Source organism: Camelina sativa, chromosome 19 (assembly GCF_030686135.1).
Source record: "Camelina sativa cultivar CO46 ecotype springtype chromosome 19, ASM3068613v1".
Classification (NCBI taxonomy): Eukaryota; Viridiplantae; Streptophyta; class Magnoliopsida; order Brassicales; family Brassicaceae; genus Camelina; species Camelina sativa.
The window spans coordinates 15,750,732-15,775,954 of record NC_141898.1 but is presented as its reverse complement, the minus strand read 5'-3'; the positions used below and the strand labels follow the sequence as shown (position 1 = coordinate 15,775,954).

Here is a 25,223-nt window from a genome sequence, read left to right as displayed (position 1 = left end):
ATATATATACATATATATGATATACTAGATCGACAATTATAAACCATGTGTCGATCAAAAACAATAAACAAAATAAGATATGAGCCAATCGATAAAGAACAAGGTTACTTATCTTGATGGAAACATCATTACTCATACGAACTCAGGGAAAAAGACACCATCGACGAATGATTATTTGCTTGGTTCACCAACTCATGTTGCAACAGCAAATTCTCGATGGAAACTATTAGAGAAGTTGGTGACGTTGGAGAAAGAGAAACGGTGACGGCTGCTCAAAAGTCTCGATGGCTAGGGGTTTTTTTTCTTAAACGGTTAGGGTTTAGAGCTGATAACGTGTTATAACAAGAGATTTAAGGAAATTATTCTCATGTATTATTCATCTGTTGTATAGGACATATATATAAGATACAATATTAGGGTTTAGGGTTTATACTAATGGGTCGATAATAGGCATCCATACAATAATATAATCATTCATAACAATTATAGAATTGATTGTATTCTAATTTTATCATGAAAGACCTTATACTTTAAAAATTACATTGTCATTGTAAATTACATATAATTACAAAAGCTAAGAAAATATATTTTTTTAAAACATATGATTGCATGTACATGTGCCATATATACCTTAATTAACTAAAACCATCTGTACAACTAAAATTATTTAGTTTTAATCAAGGTATGACTAAAAATATATAGAAAAATCATAAGTGTACAACTTGCCACGATGGGTACAATTTCAAAACTAGAAACAATTTGTGCATTTTGACGGCTACACATGTACAATTTGGTGGCCGGACAAGAACACATGAGGATCACGTGTTTGTTGTGTGAAACCAAATTTTAAATTTTTTAAAATTTTCAATTCTGCAATTGGAGGGAGAAAGAAAGAATCGGAAGTGTGGGCTCCCATACTATTTTTTAAAAAAGAATTCAAAAGAAAAACGAAAAAAAAAAATCCTCTCCTCCTCTCTCCTAGTTTTAAGGTTTGCGATATCTGAGGAGCTGGATCATCAAATTTTTTTGAAATGAGCTGCGACTCTGGAGCATCGGGGATCTTATGTGGTAATTCCTCTAACCGAGTAAGATTTCGTGGCAAAAAATTGTCATTGTGGCTCGACAATTGTTGAGATAATATCTTGATCAACTCTAAACCTCTTTCACTACTACCGTTGTGCGTATGCAGCACAAAGAATGGTAAGCACACTATAAATTTTTTTGGATTATCAATTTTTCCAATTAATTCACCAGCTGCTGTTTTTGCAGTTTCTGAATGTAGCTTGTGAACGATACCCATGTCTTTAAATGGGTTGTTGAAGCACTGGTGGATAAGGTATAACAATTGGATTTTCAAGTGGGTGTTCTCTAAGAAGAAGTTAGTCTGATGAAGATGGATAGGATGAGAGATATGAAGGAAATTAGGAAAACGTGTCTACTCGTTTTCTGTGGATGTTTGCGAATTGTAGGTTTTGGAATATAGTACAACTAAGTAAAACTTGTTTTTTGTTCTGGTACAACTAAGTGAATACTTGTTGGTACAATATCTGGTTGTAATTTGTATCTTGTCCTATCTTTGCCCAAGTTGTTCCTTCTAAGACCCAAGTTGCATGTATCATCTCACTCTCAGGTTGTACCTTATCCTTCACATATAATTCCACATATTTGACCCTAGCATCAAGGACATAAAATTTGTTAGTGCTATCCTTAAACCCTTTGTTCACCCAATCTTCTAGCTGAAGCAAGCTTGCTGCAAGTTGTAACAAATTCTCCAGCGCCACATCAACCAGATTCACATTCTTCGGGTTCACATCATCTTGATCCACACCAACATCATCCTGACTAACATCATCAGGATCCACATCATCCCCCAGTTATACGAAGTTATACATTTAAAAATCTAATATTTACCTCCAAAGGAATTATGAAACTAGGAAAGACCCACCGTGTATCCACATCTCCACCAAAGTGGCCCATCAAACGAAAGATGTCTTTCATGTTCTCATCAAATGTCAATCGACCACAAGGGAAGATTTTACACATATCATGATCATCCACGACTCTAAGAAAGAAAGGCCATAGAGGTTGCTTTCTTCCCTTCTTTTTTCTCCCCTATGATGACGCTATATAAGCAATACAATACTGCCATCTTCAAACGATCTGTAGAAAGTTTCCTCATTGATAGTAGCTTCGCTTTAACATCTTCATATTTTATTTTTGATCCAACCTCAAAGTACCTCCCAACAAAGTTTAAACTGCCCAAACTTTCCTTGAAACATGGATACTGATGACAATATGACCCAGAAATAATTGTCATTTCTCTGAGAGGATACCAGATGGGTACACCATTGACCATGAACCAACATTTATTTTTCTTCTCCAAACGCGCCATGCGAATCAAGAGCATCCACATACCCATCAACTTATGATTGGAGTCTTTGGGCATATGGAAGAAATGTTTGAATTGTGGATGCAATAGAAACCAATCCAACTCGTCTTGTTGAAGATGACTTCCCAATAAATTCATCGCCTTTGAATTATAACACATTCCAGATAACTTGAAAGACTTTCTATACTCGGTGTACTCGAAGTACTTATTCAGAGGTTGCATTACTTCGACATCGTTCTCAGATTCCTGTAAAACACATATCTAGTTATACCAAGTTTTACTAAGTTATGCTTTTTAATAAATGAATTTCACAAAAACATAGTTATATCAGTTTCTACTGAATTGTTCAAAGTTTAGATACATATCGATGAATCCCTATCATTTGACTCAGTTTTATCTCAATTACCTTCATAATCATCTCCACGAGTCTCTTCTTCTTCTACGATTGTATCTGTTCGGTTCGATGGTCCAACAAAGCTTGGGTTCTTTGTATGCACTATTGCGATTCTTGCACAAACAAAAAAAAAGAGAACAAACCCAATTAACAATTCCACTCTAATTCTAACCTACTTATCCAACATTCAATTCCATAACAAAATCGACAAAATCAGTTTACCCAACATTCATTTGTATTTAACATAAAACTGAAAAAACATAAACAGACTTCAACTTACCCAGACTCGAGTTATCCTTAGTTGTAAACTTGTACTAACACTGGAAGGTGAAGAATAATTTTATACTCGATTTTCGGGAAAGATTAAAAGAGGAAAAGGGCGAGATCCTAATTGGGTGGGTTTAGGTGGGTGGTGGTGGGATATGTAATTCTTTAGCCACACATTTTCGATTTTAAAAAACTATAAAATAAAATCAGTTTTAGTCAAAGGAGAAAGTAGAATATCTTTTTGGGTCAAAGGTATTGGAGATTTTGGTCCCTTATTCTTCCACCTTCGTATAAGCAGGGTGTTCTAGGCACATGATAAAGATCTTACATCCCACCATCTCGACGGCCTCGCCTATTGCCACGACCTCTTTGACTCCTGTCACAACCACCATCTATACGTTCAGTGTTTCTGCCACCGCCTCCACGTTCCGTGTCGCTACCTCCTTGGTCCGGCTCATACTTAGTTTCATCTGCTTCTATGGAAGGAATCTCCCTAGCATATATGTTCACACCTCCCGTTCTTATAGGAAAACTTTTGAGTCCACAACTTGGTTTCCAACATCTGTTAATATGAAAATGAAAACCAGTTAACTTAACCATACACATAAAGAAGCAAATTAAAAATATGATCCTATAACCATGTTTTGAGTCATCCACGGGCGCAACCACATTGGGAAGGAAAACAGCCGCCAACAAAAGAAACAACACTGCGAAAGCTCTCGTATTCATCTTGATAATTTTTTCTACTAATTTACGAAGCTTCACACTCGCTTATCTTGATATATAGTTGCACCATATCCATGACGTAACAAACAAGTGTTTGTTTAGTTGTTTGGTATATATACAATGAATAAGTAATTAATAGACGTTAGTTGGCAGGTGAAAGTCAAGTTGGCTGATCGAGTAAAACAAAAACAAAAAACAAAACAGAGGGACATTTTTTCTTCTAATATTAATAATCAAACTTCCAAATGGGCCTGGGCCGTGGCCTTTAAAATTTTGGATCCAAGTACAAATTTAGGGTTTACAGCAACAAAACAGAGCAAGTCATCGGCAAGAGGATCAAATCCTGTTGACCAGTGGAAGCAGCGAGTGAGCTCACCAATTCCGGTTGATTCAACGGCCACAACTTCGCGGCAGCAATGATAGGATCCCGACCATCGATAGAAGAATCCAATTTATGTCGTTAATCGTGTTCCAACAAGCCACCTGATCAGCTACAACCCTTCTGGTGTACGCAACTTCTAACAACCGACATCAACGTTGAATCGCTGCAAATGAGCAATTTGCTACATAACCAAATCAATAATTTGATTAAAATATAGCATCATATTAAAAAAATAGATGAATAGGATGAAAAATAGGCAAAATTACTCTTTTCATGTTTTGATGGTAATGGTGGTAGTAGAAAGTAGTCGTGGCTGGCTACCAGAGGTGGTGGTTGGAAGAGGTGGCCGAAGGACAGCGACCAGAGGGGAAAGTGGCTGGAGATGGTGGTAGTGGTGGTAGTAGTAGAAGGGTAGAGATGGTGGTGGTAGGAATAGAATAGTATATATTATAATTTATATAGAGAATATCTTCTTACTATTAATTTGAAAATACAATTTGTAAATTAACCTTTTATTTGTATTTACATAACTAAACCATTGTCATTTGAATAAATATCAAAATTTGAAATTATAATTTGTAATATCCAAAAAATATACATAGAAATTAATATCAATAATTTAAATATTATTGATATTTTTAATTTTGTAAATTTTTTAAATTCTTGTGGATTATGTTATAGAACGGGTTAGAGTTTACATAAATATGATTATTTATTTTTGTACGGATTTGTCTACTAAAATATTTTAATTTGTTATCAAATTAGACAACAAGAAATATTATGCCAATCCTTACCGCTATCAAAAAAAAAAAAAAGTACAATCCATCTAAAATTATAAAATCTATATTTTGGCTGAACTGTACTTTCAAAGACATAGAAGTACTTTAGATAGACATAGAAGTATTTTAGACCACCTCTATCTATTAGAACCTCTTAAACCATCTCCAATTCACCTTTATTTTTATTTTTATATTTTGTTTTAGAGTAAAAATTATTCTAATCCATCTCTATATCCACATTTAAAATAGAAATTACTATCTTTTTGCTCCATATATACAGGATTTTTTATTTTTCCTGTATAATAAAGTCAAAATTTTTTAATTACAAACTAGTCCTTTAACTTTTAATTTTATTATGATTTATGATAAAAATCAATAAAACAAATATTTTTGATAGTTAATAATATAATTTTATATTCATTATAAATATTGTTTTAGGTTTTAAAATTTTATAATTGGAACCAAATTAAATAAATAAAAAAGTTTCTTTTAAAATTTAATTGTAAAATTTTTATTTATATAATGATTCTTTAAGTAAATGGGTTAATTTTCAATTTTTATTAATAAAAATTTATAAATAAATGGGTTAATTTGCAACTTTTTTAAGCAAAAAAATACTAATACTAAAATAAAAATTGGAAGATTTTTTTTAAGAATATTTGAAAAAGGACAATTCTTGGGGTGAACCTCTTTTATTCATCTCTTTAAATTAAGGAAACAAATCTTAATTAAGGAAATAAATTCTGTAGATCAATCAATTTTAAAATTGTAAATTTTAATATTATATTACAGATTTAATTATCACATCTAAACTCTAACTACTTTTTATAAACTCAAACCGACGTATAATTTTGTTTAATTGTAAAATCTAAATCCTAACCACTCTTTTATATACCCAAACCGACATATAATTTTGTTTAACTGTAAAATCTAAACTCTAACCACTCTTTTGTAAACCCAAATCGACATATAATTTTGTTTAATTGTAAAATCTAAACCCTAACCACTCTATTGTAAACCCAAACCAATATATAATTTCCTTTAATTGTAAAATCTAAATCCTAACCACTTTTTTGTAAGCTTAAACCAATATATAATTTTGTTTAATTATAAAATCTAAATTCTAACTATTATTTTATAAACCCAAACTGACATATAATTTTAAAAATTATAAATTTAAATCATAATCCTTTATTATAAACCCAAACCGACCTAATTTCCTTAATAAAAGATCGACATAATTTGTTTCTTTAATTTGTTTTATCATTTTATTTTAATTTTGATTTATTTTTAAAAATATAATATAACATGACATATTGTTGTATTCTAATTGGTTAAGTAAGAGGAGGTGAATGAGAGTTGTTCACCCATAGGAGTAAACCCAATAAATTTTCTTTGAAAAAAGACAATTCTTCTTATTCACCCCCTCTCAATTATGGAAACAAATTTTTAATTAAAGAAACAAATTCTGTATATTAATTCATTTTAAAATTATTAATTCTAAACATTATATTGTAGTTTTTAATTATAACATCTAAACCGAAGTCACTTTTTTATAAACACAAAGTGAAATACAATTTTATTTAATTATGAAATCTAAACCTTAACCATTCTTTTGTGAACTCAAACTGACATATAATTTCGTTTGATTATAAAATCTAAACCCTAACCACTCTTTTGTAAACCCAAACTGACATATAATTTCTTTTAATTATAACATCTAAACCCTAACCACTCTTTTGTAAACCCAAACCGACATATAATTTTGTTTAGTTGTAAAATTTAACCCTAATTATCTTTTATAAACCTAAACCGATATATTTTCTTTAATAAAAACCTTTACAGAATTTGTTTCCGTAATTTGTTTTGTCTTTTTTTTTTTTATTTATTTTATATATACGATATGATATGGCGTTTTTTTTTGTATTTTGATTAGTGAATTTTGAAAGAGTGAACCCAATAATTTTTCTTTGAAAAAATAGAAGAATACTTGAACTAAAAAGGAAAAAAAGCTTAAAAATATCTCATCTAGTTTATATTTGGACAAATAATACTCCATCTTTTTTGGTTGGAAAAATAATACCTCATTTAATTAATCAATATTGATTAATACCTCAACGTCTAAGTGTTGTAAGTTTCATACCTAGCACGTGTATAATTATTTGAGAATTACAATTTTGACCTTAAAAACAAAGTTTAATAGTATATTTATTTTAGATAAAAGAGATAAAACATAAAACAAAAAAAAACAAAAAAAACAAAAAACCACGCTGAGAGCGTCGTCTTCTTCGTTGTGCTTCTTCTCTAAGAACCTGCTGTGTAGATTTGTGTTCATTTTCTTCACCAAAACGAAAAATCCTAACTAGATTTCATAAAAATTCTCCATGGGTTTGTTTTCTCTTTCAGTTTGAAGAGGAAAGATACATAAACACGATGTCGGAAACTGAAATTTTAGATCTAACAAGTAGACATAAAACAGAAGATAAATATATATGATTGTAGGTATATAGCGATTTGCCCAATTTGAGTTCGGTTTTGTTGTATGGGTATGCCCAATTTTCCCAAAGCTTAAATCTTTGTTAATGTTATTGTCGGTGGTTCTTAATGGAAACAAATCATGAAAATAAAAATTTCTGGGTTTTTGTTTCAGCTTGTGACGGTGATAATTCTGGCAACCTGCGAGTTAGAGTCAAGCCTCTTCACCTTCACCATCATCAAAGAATCGTGACCAGAGGAGAAAACGTGTATAAGACCTAGCTCTCGTCCTCATAAGCTACCATCGCCGAGTCAGCCACTTCCGATGTGGTCTCCACCGAGTCAAATATTTTTTTTCCTTTTTTATTTTTTTTTCGATTTTACTTTTTTCTATTTTATTTAAAACAGAAAATTATCTTTAAGGTCAAAATTGTAATTCTCAAATAATAATACACGTGCTAGGATATGAAACTTACAACATTTAGAAGTTGAGGTATTAATCAACATCGATTAATTAAACGTATAATTTTTCCAACCAAAAAAAATGGAGTATTATTTGTTTAAATAAAAAATAGATGTGGTATTTTTAAACTTTTTTTCCGAAGTAAAAATCATCTCTATTTTAAAACTGAAAATAAGAAATACATTGAAAATAGTTTTAAAGTTTTTTTAAAAGTAAAACAAATAATATGATAATTTATATATTAGCTACTTTTAGTAATTGAACTAGTAAATGGATGTCAAAAACAATCTCTTAAACGAGAACCCGAATCTATTTTTTTTTTTTTACTTTATATATTTTGTAATATTCTTTTAGAAAAGAGTAGCTAAGTTAGATACCGTGAATGGTGTTCCTCTTCGCTTTACGTCATATTAATTTCAATAATACAAAACATTTGTAATCTGTACAAAAATAATTTTCTAAAAAAGCATATACAGTCGTGTTTTTCATTGTTATATTCCATAATATGTATATATATTAAAAATAAAATAAAAATGACATCTTTAATTGCGTATTTTTGTAAAATATCTTTTAATTTTTCTTTTGAAAAATAAGAAATATAATCTATTCTCGGATCTTTTTATCGTAACATTTTGTGCATATCTTTTCATTTTAGAATTTTTTTAAAAAATCAAAAAAAATCATTTTGTTGTCTCGTTTGTTACCTTTCAAAAAATATTTTTTAAAAGTAAATTTTGAAAAATGAAAATGTCACCTACATTCGACTATTTTCATAGTAATATTTTTGTAAATGGCTTATACGCTTGTGTCTATAAAGTTAAATATTTATTTAGTATTGAGACTTTTACAAACAGTTATATTTATTCAAATGTTCATATCCTTTAAGCTGTATATATGGTTTGAAAACAACTAAACTTTTGTTTTTTTACAAAAGAAACATTTGTTTTACGCTGAATCAAGATAATTTAAAATTCATTATGCAACGTTATTCTATACTCTCTAATTCTTTATTAACATACATCATTTTAAGTTTGAAATTAATCCACTAATTATTTATCTAATTAAAGATTTTTGGATTGACTATAATAATATAGAACATTTTTCTATAAAATTCTATTGAAGATGCACCGGTTCCTTTCCCAGTTTTGGTTGAATTATACTTCAAAAAAAAAAAAAAAAAAAAAAAAATCATCAAAATGAGATGAGCACTTGAGTGATTTACCATGAACATGGACCAATCTATTACGAAAATTGGTTGGAAATTGGCAACCTTATGTAGCCAGTCGTCGTGACTATGAGATCTTCAAGTTCAAAAGTTTTTAGCCGCAACCACAATTTTTTGGGGGCCAACCCTTGAAGCCGAAAAGCTTTCTCTGGAATATCTAATTCCTAACTCGTTGCTCCAATCTATAATATTATCTGTTTTTCTGAGTTCAGCTTAACGTATCTTTGGAACAGTTAGCTTCCTTGGAGTTTTCTTCAATTAATTAAAAGTCCTTGGCATTGTTCATGCTTTTGTTTATTTGCTTGTTGTATTCTTTTTCTTAAAATCATATTCTGAGCCTTGCCAAGTATAATAAACATAGAACTCTTATAACACCGAAGCCTATAAACATTCGGCGAAGTGGTGTGATGCATTCGATTACATATAACTTTATTGTAGTTCTGTATACGTAAACACACTTGGCATTAAAAATAGAAACTTGCTAGTTATAGGCAGAGATACCTTACATCCCCCCACCTCCTCCACGGCCGCTACCGCCACCACTTCCTCCTCGTCCGCTACCGCCTCCACCACCTTTGTATCCTCCTTGGCCACCCCCACTGCTTCCTTGTCCACCACCTCCACCACCACCTTTGTGCCCTCCTTGTCCACCACCTCCACCACCACCTTTGTGCCCTCCTTGTCCACCACCTCCACCACCACCTTTGTGCCCTCCTTGGCCGCCTCCGCCCTTCTGTCCTCCTTGGCCGCCTCCGCCCTTCTGTCCTCCTTGGCCGCCTCCGCCCTTCTGTCCTCCTTGGCCGCCTCCGCCCTTCTGTCCTCCTTGGCCGCCTCCGCCCTTCTGTCCTCCTTGGCCGCCTCCGCCCTTCTGTCCTCCTTGGCCGCCTCCGCCCTTCTGTCCTCCTTGGCCGCCTCCGCCCTTCTGTCCTCCTTGGCCGCCTCCGCCCTTCTGTCCTCCTTGGCCGCCTCCGCCCTTCTGTCCTCCTTGGCCGCCTCCGCCCTTCTGTCCTCCTTGGCCGCCTCCTCCTTGACCACCTCCGCCCTTCTGTCCTCCTTGACCACCTCCTCCTTGACCACCTCCTCCTTGACCACCTCCGCCCTTCTGTCCTCCTTGACCACCGCCGCCTCCACCTTTCTGTCCCCCTTGGCCACCGCCCTTTTGTCCTCCTTGGCCACCACCACCCCCTACTTGTCCTCCTTGTCCACACTACAAGAAAACAAGCTGTTTGGGACTCCAAAAATCGTCCTAAAATGGTCGCAAATGCACTATATATGACTATTTTGTGACTGTTTTGAATAGTCGTTAAAATTTGGTCGCAAAATTTATTGGTCCCGATATAGTCACAAAATACTGACCACTATGTGACCTCATTTTATGTCTTAAATTTGCGACTACATTAAGATCAATATGTAGTCATATATTCCTGACCCTTTTGCGACAAACTACATAAAAAAAAGTAAAAAAAAAAATATAAAAAATTTATACAAGAAAATGAAATTAAAAGTAGTTTTTATTTCTTTCGTAAATTCATTATATATATACAATATATCTATATAACTATATCTATAGATTGGCAACTGCCGGAGATGTATTATTACAGCGACGGAGAACAAAACGGTGGCGGCGACCGGAGTGCCAGAGATGCGACTATGCAGAAATCGAGATGTATTGATGGTGAACTGGCAGAAGATTCGAAATGTAGTGGTGGTGGTAAACGGTGCGAGCAACCACCATCATCTCCGACATCGTTGACACTGGGATCTTCAGATCCACCACCTCTGACGTCGTCGTTGACAATAGGGTCTTCAGATTCAACACCTCTGAAGTCGTTGTTGACACTGATTCTTCAGATCTGTGGTTGAGACCTAAAGTACAAATCAAATAAATAATTAAAACACATAGAATTTCTCCAGATCTATTCTCAGCAACGATGGGTTCAGAAACAGATTAAGAACGGAGAGAGAAAAAGAGACAAACTTGTTTCCACCGTCTACACTGACGCGGTTGCTGTATTAGATCCGACGGCCGGTATAGAAACCACGTTTAACTCTGCTCCTTTGGTATCTTCAGAGGAGAAGGCGACAAAGAGAGAAGATGAGGAAAAGAGAGAAAACAAAAATTGATTTTCTTTAGAAAGAAAGGGAAAGACACGATGAGTAGAAGGGAAGGAGAAAAGAAGATGATTTCTGTCCGTTGGATTGACTTCATCAATGGTGGATAATAAACTAATGACAATCTTTGCCATTTAAGAATAGCCAATGAGAAATTTTCCCCTTTTTTCTTTGATAAATTTTGGTAATTTGATTTCATTTTATGTTATAATTTAGATATTGGGGGTATGGATTTATAAAGTATTAGAATTGATTTAGATTTAAATTTTGATCTATTAGATTTCAATTAGATTTATAAAGAAAACATTTTGGTTTTTTTTAAAGTGATGGATTTCTGTTTTTAATATATATATATATATATATATATATATATAAGAGTTACATTATTCGAGTTTTATAATTATGATTAAAATAAAAAATGACTAGCAAAAATTGGTAACAAGCATTCAAAAGCACTTATAGTCCAAACTTATTATACATATAAAATTTTAAGTTGAAGGGCCACAAAGATTTACAAATGATTTTACAACTCAGATTAGAATTCTCAATGTAATTAGAAATTACATAAAAATCACAAATATTACATAAAAATCACATGTAACACTTATACATGTTATATATGTAAGTTGCAAATATATTTTCTAAACATTGGAAATTAAAGTGTTTTGGGTATTAGAATGATTGAGTGTCTAAAATAGTTCATATCTATGTAGAAACAAATAACTTAACATATTTTACAATTCTTTATTGTTGAATATATAAATAAATTCGTTAGGCCTTGGTAAAAAGTAGCAAATTCGTCACAATCTCATGTGTTAGTAGCAAAGTGGTGGCAAACTAGTCGCAAATATGTGACCGTATTAGTACAATAGTCGCAAAGTGTAACTGTTTTGTGACCTTATTCTATGAATCACAAACTTATACATATCAAATTTTAAGTTTAAGGGCCACAAAATTTTGCAAATGATTTTACAAGCACTCATATTAAGAATTATAACTACTATCTATGAGTGTAATAAGTAAAAACTTGATATAGTAAGTAAAGTTAGAAATTACAAAACAATCACAAACAAGATATAGAAATCACATGTAATACTTATACATGTTATGTAAGTTGCAAATATTTTTTCCTAAACATTTGAAATTATATTTCTTTTTGATATAATGATGATTCATTGTCTAGAGTGATTCATACCAATGTAGAAATAAATACATTCACAAATTTTATAATTCTTTATTGTTGAATATACATAAACAATTATTAGAAGTTAGTAAAAAGAAGCAAATTCGTCACAATCTCAGGTGTTAGTAGCAAAGTAATCACAAAATAGTCACAAATAATTAACAAAATAGTCTCAAAATGTGACCGTTTTGCGACACTATTTTGTGAGACAAACAAAAAAAAATTAAAGCCTCCAAAAAGAAAAAGAAAAAATATATGATTCGGCAATCACTCGTAGAATTATAAAAAATATTTCTTAAATTAATGAGTAAAAAATTGATATAAAGAAAATACCTAAAGTCACAAATAAGTAGCAAATTTGGGACTACTTTTGTGACTGAAACTCCCGACCATAAAAAGCGTCTCTAATTCGTCACAATTTACGATTATTTTAGGATTACAATGATATAGTCTTATAATAGTCTTATAATAGTCACAAATATGAGACGATTTGGAGACTACAACTGTTTGTCGTAATTTTGGGACTGTTTTGCAACCATTGTTTATGTAGTCTTCTATTAGTTATAAATTCGTCCCAAAAACGTTACAATTATTTGTGACCAAAAAAAGAGTCACAAACTGTAGTCTCAAACTGCATGTTTTCTTGTAGTGCCACCACCACCGCCTTTATACCCTCCTTGGCCACTTCCACCACCTTGGTGTCCTCCATGGCCACTTCCACCGCCTTGGCCACCTCTGCCTCCTTGGCTATATTTGGATTCTTCTTCTTCTCCACCAAGGACCTCACCTGCTTCTACGAAAGGAATCTCTTCAACCTGTTCACAATTCCCGTACTTGCATGGCGACTTTGAGTTCTCCACTTGGTTTTCACCAGCTTTAATATATTTATGAAAACCCCGTTAAGCATACAATAGAGGAAACGCAAGAAAAAATTAAGGGTTATGACTCTAACCTTGTTTTTTGTCATCGATGGAAGCATCCACCGTAACCGCAAAAACAGCCGTCAACAAAAGAAACCACACTACCAGAGCTCGCGAATTCATCTTTACTGTCTTTGCAACATGCAAAATTAATTGACGACCTATACACCTGCTTTTTTTGTTATATATAGTTGTACCTTACACTGAAGGAGCAAGCAATTAAGAAAATTCTATGTATTAAATAAAACTTAAGCGGTAAAGGATCTTGTGGGCACATGATGACCAAAAACATCTTAGTTGGCAGCTGGAAATATATCTGCAAGCTTCGTTTAAGCGTCTGGAGAGAACACGTAGGATTCAGAGTCGCCACGTACCAAGGTTAAGCGGGACTACCTTTGATCATCATACATTATTATATGGCAAAATACGAACACTAACATTTAAACTAGGTACTTTCCATTTGCATGCGTTCGTGTTGACATATGTATTTCGTGATGTTCGTTAATTAAGAGTTGTGCATGTGGACACTGGAAATAGCTTTATCATGTGAAGGTGGCATGAGACGCTGACCTTGGCCCATGCATGTGGACGTAAAACTACACCTGGTACAAGAAATTTGTCAAAAAATAAAAATAAAAATAAAAAATATTACGGCAATGCAGAAATAAACCAAAATGTATACAAACAAATATCATATTCTCAATATCAGATGATACGAAATGAATAGTATTCAAACAAGAATGTATCGGGTGCATCATCGAGTTTTGTTAAAACAGAAATATCTAGGAAGAGAGTTTGATGCTTTTCCCCCAAAAATTTGTTGGGATACAAACAATATCCCACATCTGAAGATTAGAAAATAAGTTTTTAATATATAAACCAAGACCAACTCCAATTAATATTAGGCCTTTTGGGAAGGAGCCCAATAAGAAATCCATGCGGGCTTTGCCACCTAGGCCCAAAGCAGACAATATCATACTAATAAGGGAGTTGGCTTGGGCTTGAATCAATAATTGATATCAGAGCTACAGGTTTTGTTGGAGGACTTACTTGACTCAAGATAACGAATTCAAAGCTTGAGGTTGAGAGATTTGACGGATCATGAGACTTCTCTCTGTGGAAGATAAGGATGTATGCACATCTGAGAATACTTGGGTTGAAGGATGTACTGGTTGAGCAAGCTCCGCTCCCACCATTAACAGAAGTAGAAGAAGCTGATCTTGGAAACAAGAAAAAGAGAATCACAAATGAAGCAAAAAGGAAAGAACGATGTGAAAAAGCAATGGACATTATCTTCTTAAATGTTGGAGATAAGGTGCTGAGAAAGATTGAAAAGTGCACTACTGCTGCAGAGACGTGGACGATGTTAGAACGCCTGTTCATGGTAAAAACACTACCAAACAGAGTATATCTTCAACTAAAGGTATACACGTTCAAGATGCAAGAGAGGAAAACAATCGATGAGAATATCGATGAGTTCTTGAAGATGATTGCAGACCTAAGCAATCTGACTATTGAAGTTCCAGACAAAGTACAAGCTGTTCTTCTTTTGAGTTCACTTCCAGCAAAGTATGAACTGTTGAGAGAAACTCTCAAGTATAGTCGAGAGGGAATAACGTTTGAAAAAGTAGCTAGTGCAGTGAGGTCTAAAGAGCAAGATCTTAAGGAAACGTCCAGTTCAATGTCTCCTGCAGAAGGTTTGTTTGTCAGTTCCAGAGGCAGACAAAATCAAAGAAACAACAATCAAGGTAGAGGAAGATCTAAAAGCAAGCCTAGATCACAATCAAGACCAAGACATAACAATAGCAAAGGTTGTTGGATTTGTGGAAAAGATGGTCATTGGAAAAGAGATTGTCCTGAGAGGAAGAACAATAATCACCAGAAGAACCTAGTGGAATCTGCAAACATTGCATCAAGTAGTGTTGAGCCTCTTCTTCTCACAGCAAGTATACAAGATCCTAAAGATGAATGGATCATGGATTCAGGATGCACATTCCACATCACTCCTAACAAAGATCTGTTGTTTGATCTTAAAGAATTTGAAGGAGAAAAAGTGTTAATGGCTAATAACACACACAATGATGTTAAAAGAATGGGGAAGATAAGGATTGTGAATCCCGATGGCACACAAGTGATCTTAAGTGAAGTTAGATATATGCCATCTATTGGCAGAAATCTAATATCATATGGACTTCTTGAGAAGTCATGCTGCAGATATGAGGGTAAGGATTTCAGAATTCAGTTTTATAAAGGGGATCAAAAGGTGATTTCAGGAAAGTACGTTGATGGGCTATACTACCTTGAAGGAACTGTCACGAAGAATGAAGTTTCAGTGGCTAAACTGGACATTGACATGACAACAATATGGCATTCAAGGCTGGGACATATGAGTCTAAAGAGTATGCAGTTGTTAGTAAAGAATGACTATCTGTCTGACAAGGAAGTGAAGACTTTGGGCTTTTGTGAGAATTGTGTGCTAGGAAAGTCACACAAGAAGAGCTTTGCAAAGGGAAAACATACTTCAAAAGGGACTTTAGACTACATACATTTAGATTTATGGGGTTCTCCTTCAACTCCCATGAGCCTTGCAGAATGTTAGTACTTTGTTACCTTTATAGATGATTATTCAAGGAAGGTTTGGATCTATTTTTTAAGAACAAAGAATGAAGTATTCTCTAGATTCAAGGAATGGAAGAATGCAGTTGAGAATCAGACTGTGAAGAAAATCAAGTGTTTAAGAACTGATAATGGCTTCGAGTTCTGTAACAATCAGATGGATGAGTTATGTAAGGAATCTGGTATCAAGAGACATAGAACTTGTACATACACTCCTCAACAAAATGGAGTTTCTGAGCGTATGAACATGTCTATCATGGATAAAGTAAGATGCATGCTTTCTGAAACTGGTCTGGAGCAAAAGTTTATGGCAGAAGCTGCATCTACAGCAGTCTACTTGATTAATAGGTCACCAAATTCTTCAATAGAATACAAGCTACCTAAAGAAGTCTGGTCAGGAGTGAAACCAGATTTATCACACCTGAGAATGTTCGGATGCACTGCCTATGTTCACATTACTCAAGGTAAGACAGAACCAAGAGCCATCGAAGGTGTCTTTATGGGTTATCCTCAAAATGTGAAAGGTTATAGAATGTGGATTCCAGAGGAATAAAAGGGGTACTGGAGCCTAGGTACCTGGGTTTCGCTGAAGGGGAGGCCATAGGATCGTGGTACATGGTTTGAGGGGAGGTTTGTTGGGATACAAATAATGTCCCACATCTGAAGATTAGAAAATAAGTTTCTAATATATAAGTCAAGACCAACTCCAATTAGTATGAGGCCTTTTGGGAAGGAGCCCAATAAGAAATCCGTGTGGGCTTTGCCACCTGGGCCCAAAGCGGACAATATCATACTAATAGAGGAGTTGGCTTGGGCTTGGAAAGCCCAACAATTGGTATCAGAGCCTCGGTCGAAAGTGGACCTAGGGGAGTGGGTGTGGGCTCTGTATTCGGTGTGGGAGGATCTCTCAAAAAGATGACATAATTAAGGGTGCCTCAAAAATACTTCAGGAATGAAGGGGTACCAGAATCTAGGTACCTGGGTTTCGCTGAAGGGGAGGCCAAAGTATCATGGTACATAGTTTGAGGGGAGGTTTGTTGGGATACAAACAATGTCCCACATCTGAAGATTAGAAAATAAGTTTCTAATATATAAGCCAAGACCAACTCCAATTAGTATGAGGCCTTTTGGGAAGGAGCCCAATAAGAAATCCGTGCGGGTTTTGCCACCTGGGCCCAAAGCGGATAATATCATACTAATAGGAGATTTGGCTTGGGATTGGAAAGCCCAACAAAATTTGTATTTTAGAAATATTATGGCTCCAAAATTTGTATTTTAGAAATATTATGGCTCCAAAATTTACAAGTAACACATTTTCCAAATTCTGGAACATGGACCCAACACTATTCCTATACGTTCCTTTTTTTTTTATGAATGATAGAAGAAATTTGTTCCTCTCCAATTTTGATGTGGAACAAATAGGAAAAATAAATAAATTATTATCTATAAAAAAAATAATTCATGCAAAAGTCTAATAAATTGTAAAACAACGTTGATGATAACTATCAAATTAAACCTAACTATAAAAGGTACATGATAACGTCAAAACTCTTCTAAACAATTCTATCTTTTGATTCAACTAGTTCCACAACTTATCATAAACAATTCGTACATATCTAATATCAAATTCAAACTCATCTTGATCTATCTCATAATTATCTCATGAATTGTTTAATAATTTAAGTCTTATAAAATACAACTATAAATAATCTTCAGCACAAGAAGCCATCGACCATAGGAAAAAAAACCCTACGATCCATAGACGTAAAGGTGAAAAAAAATCATACAGTATTTTATAGCATAGGATTCTCTTTTAATGTTTTGCTTACAGTCTTGTGTTTGGTTTTGTTAATTTATGTATTTGATTTTGATCTTTAGAAAATACTTGGATTATGGCAAGTTCACGAGAGACTAGTGGAGATCTTTCGAGAAACAAAGGCAAATCGACCACTGCATCAGGGATTGACACCGAAGGAAAGGTATATATGTTTTGTATATAATTATATATTGAATTTCAATGCATATAGGATGAACTGTAATACTGTATTTAAATGAAACATGATTACTGAGTATTTATATATTATAGTATGTATGGAAGGAAAGACATTGTCAAATTATGCTTGAACTCGTTATTACGGAGCTAAAATCAAATGACCACTCTAGTAGAATGCCGAATGTTGCTGGTAGAAAAAGAGTAGAAAACAAATTATTTGAGTTGACCGGAGAGAAGCTTGTTTGGGATGGTGAGATAAAGAGCAAAATCGAGTACTTGGATAAGCTTTGGCAAATTAATAGGCAACTGATGGAACGCACGGGTGTTGCTGTTGATCCGTCTACTGGACAAATAATTATGACAACATCTTGGTGGAATGATCGAATTGCTGTAAGTCTCTTTGTTATCATTTATAATATTTTTATATGAACAGAAAAAATTATTCTAATATGTTTTGAATCATTGATAGGAATTTGGAAATAAAGGAAAATTTGTTCGGGTTTTGAAGAACAAGCCTTTGCCCTTCAAAGATTTGTTGGACCAAATATATGGTCAACATGATGTCGATCAAGATGAACATTACTCTCCATTTACTTTTGGGGCACATCTCCAGGAGACACAATCTGCTTTAGCAAACACGAATGATCTAGTAATACAAGAAACACAAGAGGATCAAAGTACAGAACCATCTTTGGATGTCACTAATTTGGTTCCTCCTACTAATCAAGTACGTGAAACAACAACAACCCAGAAGAAGTCTGGTCTTCGTCCAACAAGAAGAAGAACTCATTTTGAATCGCAAGTTGAGACTGGCTTTCAACGTGTAATAGATACTCGTCAAGATTTATTACAAGAACTACGTTCACGAAAGATTCAAAAGCTATCATATGGCGACGCTACGGTGGTTCTAGAAAAATTACCTATTGAACAACTTGGAACATTTTGGTGGGAGGCGAACAAGTTATTAAAAAAGGATGCTGACATTCGTGAAGCATTTATAAAACTGGAGAGTGTTGAAACTAAGATCAAGTACATGGAGGCTTTAGTTGGAATCGATAGACACGGGTATCCATGCAACAACGTCAATCTGCAAGTGGCAACTAATTTTATGAAAAACAGCCAGCAATTAGCTGCAAATGTTTCTGTGGAGAAGATAAGAGAACGAGCAGTTGGATTTAGTATGTCTCCTCATATCACATATGACATCGCATCTCACCATCTCTCCCAAGAGTTTGAAAATAATTTAGGAGGCTGTGAGGCTATGAAAACTAGTTTTACAGCTTTACTTGGGTTGCCTTCTTCTGAAGTAGGAGAACCGACTACTAGACCACCAATGATCAACTTAGTCGGTGATAGTGGTGACAACAATATTGATTAGACATTTTTTTTAATTTGATCTTCCTAGGATTTGTGTTTGGTTTTTTTCTTTGGGTACGAAGAACATCTTTCTTTTGTTAGATTTTTATACTTTTAAGTTTATTTCCTTTTGATCTTATTATATTATTTTTTTTGCTTGAGTTTTATGTTGGATGTTCTATTTATTTCTTTTGGTATAAGTTACAAAATTCATTGCAACAAAAAAAAAACCCTTACGAGTACTTGCATGTGAGAAAATTGGTTTCTAACTTTATATAATTATGCTAAAAATTTGACAATGATATTTCCAGGAACTTCGTATTCTAGAGTTACGGTTACGTGGGATTCACAATTTAACCGATGAAGAGTTAGCAGAATTGATGTTATTGGAAGAGGAAGAGTTTATGCAGAACTACATGGAACCAATCATAAACTACTATCAAAAGAATTTTTTGAGAAAACCCATGAACGAAGAGTGGGGAAACGGTTGGAGTATCATACAAGGACAAATTTACAAGAGTGAAATGTCATGCCACACTCTTATACGCATGAATTCAAAAGCATTCACCAGTTTGTGTGAAGTTCTTCAGAACAAATATGGATTACAAGAGTCAAAGAACATCAAGATCGATGAAAGTGTCGCAATTTTCTTGATTCTTTGTGCCCAAATCACAGCCAACATGACATTGGTTTAATATTTGGTCATGCTCAAGAGACTATATGTAGGAAGTTTCATCTTGTTTTGGATGCGATAGTGAAGCTGGCTCTAGACTATTTACGGCCAAGAACAACACGTGAGCTTGAAGCAATATCTAAAAGTTTAGAAGGGGATAAGCAATATTGGCCTTATTTTAATGGATGTATTGGAGCACTTGATGGAACCCATATACCAATTATGGTAACTCCAGGTCGAGATGCACTACGATTTGTGAATCGAAAAGGAAGACCAAGTCTTAACGTTTTGGCTATGTGTGATCTAGATATGCTTTTCACTTATTGTTTTGTTGGAATGCCCATGATTCACGAGTGTTGGCAACAGCTATATGTGAAGATCACATGTTTCCCAAACCTCCTGATGGTAAATACTATCTTGTAGATTCTGGATATGCCAATAAACGAGGATATTTAGCTCCATATAGGAAAGAAAGGACAGAAGGTACACGGTATCATCTACAAGAATTTTTACATGGTGAGCCTCCCAAGAATAGCAAAGAAATGTTTAATAGGTGGCATGCGTCTTTACGTTTTGTTATTGAACGTACGTTTGGTGTCTGGAAAAAAAAATGGAGAGTTTTAAATGAATTTTCAAGGTATGATATTCCTACACAGAGAAAAGTTATATTCGCGACAATTGGACTACACAATTTTATTCGTTGGAACAAAATTAAGGATAAAGATTTTGAAGAAGTTGAGAGGGAAACTGATGTTAATCATATGCATCAAAATCAAAACAATGATGAAGATAATGAAATGGAAGAAGAACCAGCTGCAGAAGGAGCCTATATGAAAATTGTACGAGATCAAATTGCTGAGTAAATATGGTCTATAAAGAGACGTGGTTCTCAACGTCTATAGTTGATTATTTTTTATAATTATCATATTAGTATCACACATTTGTAGTGGTTACCGAAAGTTCAAACAATACATGTTCATGTATTCATGTTTGTACGTTGGTTTTGATGGGTTGAAGATGCTTGTTTTTGATTAAAAAAAATATTTTTATTTTTCTTTTAATATTTTTTTTATATGTTATTGCTTGTTCTGTTTTTTTGTTACCATTTACCATACCATTTATTCTGTTTTTTCTCTGCATTTATTCCTTTTCATTCCTTTTTTATTTTTAATTTTTTTCTTTTTGTTCCATTTTATTCCTGTTCCTCCTCGTTCTTTTTATTCTTCAACTGGTCACCAATAAGAGCCTAAACCAAGTTAACGATTATATTTTCGTTACATGGTGCTTCCTTGATCAGCAAGGATGAGATGAACCTTGTTTTCGATTACACTCAGGTTTCGTCGCTGTATTCTCTTTTGGTTTCTTGCTGGTATCAGAAATAAGCGTCAGTGGGAATCTCTACGTTGGATCAAGGTTGTTTCGGTTACACGCGGTATGGTACATCTCCCACATCCGTTTTCTAGGGCCATTCGTTTCTTAAGGAGATGGAGCGGTTTGTGAACTCATCATCATCATCATCTTATTGGCCAAATAAATTCAGGGACCTTGTAAAAATCTAAAAAATACTGGCCTTTTTAACACACCTATTAAAAAATTGGTCCTCAAATTTAATTAATTTTTTTTCTGGCCTTCAAATATAGGCAAATTTTTTTTGTAACCCTATTCAAATGCTCCACTAGATCTCCCCAAGAACCGCCCCTCAACCACTAACTTAGCAGAATCTCAACTAGATAAACTGAAGTTAATGACTTGATATACTGGTATGAATCATGATATTACCTAAATAAAGAACATTAGCAGGGCCGATTCTTGAATTTTGGTGGCCTAAAGCATAGAAAAATAATTTTGTTTTATTATATAAAATTAATATTTTTTTACTACAATGCTAAAATATAATAAAAAACATGGAAAAAATGAAATAACTAAAATATAATTTTTGTAACTTTTATTATAGCAAATACTCAGTAGACATCATTGTTAATAAAAAATAGTTGGTAATAATATATTATTATAATAAAATAAAAATTAAGGAGAAGAAGTAATTTTGATGTTCTTGTATAAAATTTTAGTTTTGTTTGAATATTATAATATTTTGTAGTCAAGTGAATTCAAATTTTTGTAGATTTTAATGTTAAAAACCAAAAAGTAATAAATAATTTTTAAAAATATTAGACTATTCCAACAAAAAAAAACCAAAACCAAAACCTGTAAATAAAAAACAAAAGAAAAAGAAAAAAAAACTGTAAATGACACGGCAGAGTTGAATGCTTGAACCCATGACTTGCCACATAATCGCATGATACGGACCCAACAGACCTGCCTAATCTCTTAAACATGTGTTGCTAAAAATTTTAATATATGATGTGGCCTAAAGCAGGTGTTTTGCCTGCTTTAGGGGTGGGCCGGCACTGAACATTAGAGTGACTGATATAACTTTTGACTAGCAAAATCTTTCATTTTGGGATCACTGATGATCAACCAGAAGAAAGTAGATGAGCATGCACGACGAGGAGATGGTCAATATTATAGTGTAGCTAGATCTAAATGAATTATATAAATAGTTATTTTCTGTTGTTTATAGATAGGTGACAGTTTTACAACTCTTTTCAATATAGCCATTCATACTTTTATGTTAAAATTCGCATATGTAATTCTCTGCTACAACAAAAGATTTATTGTCCTAAGTTATAGAGTAATTCACATATGTAATTCTCCGCTACAATTGTCTCTGTGACTCAGTAGTCAGTAGGATATTGACTTTCGTTTTCATGTAAGGAAATGAAACTATGGTCTTTGTTTTTATGTTTTTCATGTGCATTAAATGTTTGGGAAAAAATTGTCTGAGCTACCAATAGGCAGTAGTTATGGGCTATTCCAATTATACAATGGGCGAAATGACAAGGAGCAGAAAGATCTGTCGACAAAAATTTTTGGTATGGATCTGTCGTGAAATAAATTCAAATATCTATTAGATCATATTATGATATTTACAAGTGCATGGCATGTACTACTACTAGTACTTGACAGTTTCAATGAATTTAAAGATCTATATCACGTTACCGTGCAGTTTTGTACAATGACGTGAGTGTAAGTAATTTGAAATCTCATCATATTTCATACCAATTTTTTTTTTTTTTTTGAAATAGTGTTACAAAAAACTTAATGCTCGTGTATTTTATCTGTAATAAAATAAAGTTAATAATCTTCGTTTGTATCCTTGTATATATTTTTATGAAACTCTTTAAGTACATATACTAATATATCTAAGTGAAAAATTCTTATAAATTTTTTAATTTTTAGATTTTGATTTTTGTTTTGCAGAAATTTTCAGAATCATACGATGAATTTCCGATGGTAGTTGTCAAACACATCCTCTACAAAATATTTCTCTATATGATCTTTAATATGCGGGAAAACGGACCATTAATTCTGCAATAAACTAAGTTGTTTTAACGTATTTATACACATAATTTCGAAACATGTTTATAATTACATGAACTAACCTATAATTTGATTCAGTATATAAACTATAAGATAGTATCTATGGTACTTCAATTTTGTATGTTTAGTTAACTTTGGAAACTTTAATGCGTGCAAATGAAACCTCGATATAGTCTAATCTTTTTGTTTATTCTTCGACCTTAAGAGTATGAATTTACAGAAAACCGAAAGATAATAATAGAAAATAGAGACGATATTTTATTATGCAAACATCGCAGATTACAACTCAAACTCGAAGTCATTACATTATGAAACTTTATTCCCATTAGTATCCTTAAGGCGCTTCATTACAAACGCACCATGGTTTACCTATAGTCATACACACATAAGTGTATATATATCTAGAATACAACGCATGGTGGTCAACTTATTATATTGTTTTAGTGACCCGACTGAGTCTGAACAGCTTCTCCAGCATACGAGCAACACCTTACACATCCACGGTAATTTCTGTAGCAGCAGCCGTGACGGCAGTAACCACTTCCTCGACCTCCTCCATTGTATCCTCCTCCGTTGTGACCTCCTCCGTTGTATCCTCCTCCGTTGTGCCCTCCTCCATTGTATCCTCCACCGTTGTGCCCTCCTCCATTGTATCCACCTCCGTTGTGCCCTCCTCCATTGTAACCTCCTCCACCATGGTATTGATCAGGCTGCACGGTTTCCTCACTCTCTGACTTCACTTTACCTTTCCAAAACATTACATTATTTTAAAGATATGCTCTCTTTTTAAAATATATGTATGTAAATTCGGATCTCGCGCTTTAAAAGAAATTATTTATAACATAAAAAATACGTTCTATGTAAAACATAAAAAGAGTTTGATACATGTAATAAGGATTCAACATCATATCTACTACGTACCGGAGGCAGCGGCAACTTCTGAGACAACGAGAAGAACTGCAAATAGACCCAACATAACTAAAGCCTTGGAAACCATCTTCTTTAACTCTTTATAACACTCTTTTTATATATGATGCAAAGCCCAAGTGAATGAAGTGATGGATCATATGTTATTCACTATGCGCTCTATTTATAGAAGACGAGAAAGAAGAAAATTCAAGAAAGAGTCAAATAAACTAATCAGTCTAGTAGTCCAATAATTAAATACAAAGTGGTAAGGAGATAAGTATCAAAGTCTCGTGTACTCGTCTATAGTATTAACTATGGCCCCTTATGGTTGGTTGTTGGATTCACAGTAAATAAATTTGAAACTCCATAAATGACAACACCACCAGTCTTTTACTCTTTTAGTATATTGTACAACTATTAAGTTTTTAAACACAGTGCATTCACATGCATATAGATATTATTATCTCCGTAAAATTATGGTTGGCACAAAAAAATATATGTAGAACTCCATAATTGGACTACTGCAACTCTGCAAAATCCCCGATAATATAAAATATATGATAATTATTATATACATTACCATCATCAATTCATCTCCGTAAAACTATGGTTTGTGACATTCAATGCGAATATAAAAACTATATAACCATTCAAGAATAGAAAAAATGTTATGTCTAATCCAAGAACCCACTAGATGACTTATGATTCTATTTATTATACAAAATAAAATAAAATTATTCTAACCGCAAAGCTAACCAGTAAATTCTAAACCTGAATGAAACATTTTACTATGATAAAAAGGAACATTTAAACTATTAGAGACAATTAATATTATGAAAAGGAACATTTAAACTATTAGAAATAATTTATATTATGACCTATGGGTAGTATATATTTTGGTGTTTTAGCATATTGAATGA

The 25,223-nt window shown here is 33.4% G+C and overlaps 2 protein-coding genes and 2 long non-coding RNA genes across 6 annotated transcripts; all 4 read right to left on the bottom strand.

Annotated features, from left to right (window-relative positions):
* Positions 1-1,412: 1,412 nt before the first annotated feature.
* On the bottom strand, positions 1,413-4,583 carry LOC104766554 (uncharacterized). 2 transcript variants are annotated; one of them, XR_015590730.1, is made up of 5 exons: positions 4,425-4,583; positions 3,064-4,339; positions 2,796-2,896; positions 1,912-2,635; positions 1,413-1,838 (listed from the first exon to the last, which is right to left on the bottom strand). It is a non-coding gene; the product is annotated as an uncharacterized LOC104766554 (long non-coding RNA). The 2 variants fall into 2 exon arrangements; XR_015590731.1 differs by lacking the exons at positions 1,413-1,838; positions 1,912-2,635 and having other exon boundaries at positions 2,808-2,885.
* A 5,015-nt stretch (positions 4,584-9,598) lies between these two features.
* LOC104766553 (uncharacterized) lies at positions 9,599-13,511 on the bottom strand. Its single transcript, XM_087500636.1, has 3 exons — positions 13,348-13,511; positions 13,028-13,269; positions 9,599-10,307 (listed from the first exon to the last, which is right to left on the bottom strand). Exons 1-3 carry the CDS (start codon positions 13,436-13,438, stop codon positions 9,603-9,605), a joined length of 1,038 nt encoding a protein of 345 aa, XP_087356762.1. The 5' UTR covers positions 13,439-13,511; the 3' UTR covers positions 9,599-9,602.
* LOC147920632 (uncharacterized) lies at positions 10,594-11,499 on the bottom strand. The gene is made up of 2 exons (XR_015590575.1): positions 11,079-11,499; positions 10,594-10,966 (listed from the first exon to the last, which is right to left on the bottom strand). It is a non-coding gene; the product is annotated as an uncharacterized LOC147920632 (long non-coding RNA).
* A 10,118-nt stretch (positions 13,512-23,629) lies between the features above and the next one.
* LOC104766552 (glycine-rich protein 3 short isoform) lies at positions 23,630-24,567 on the bottom strand. Of its 2 annotated transcripts, none has more exons than XM_010490465.3 (2): positions 24,316-24,567; positions 23,630-24,139 (listed from the first exon to the last, which is right to left on the bottom strand). In XM_010490465.3, the coding sequence occupies exons 1-2, from the start codon at positions 24,389-24,391 to the stop codon at positions 23,835-23,837; spliced, it is 381 nt and encodes a 126-aa protein (XP_010488767.1). In that variant the 5' UTR covers positions 24,392-24,567; the 3' UTR covers positions 23,630-23,834. The 2 variants fall into 2 exon arrangements, with proteins under 2 accessions (XP_010488767.1, XP_010488768.1); XM_010490466.3 differs by having other exon boundaries at positions 23,630-24,133; positions 24,316-24,541.
* Between the last annotated feature and the right edge of the window lie 656 nt (positions 24,568-25,223).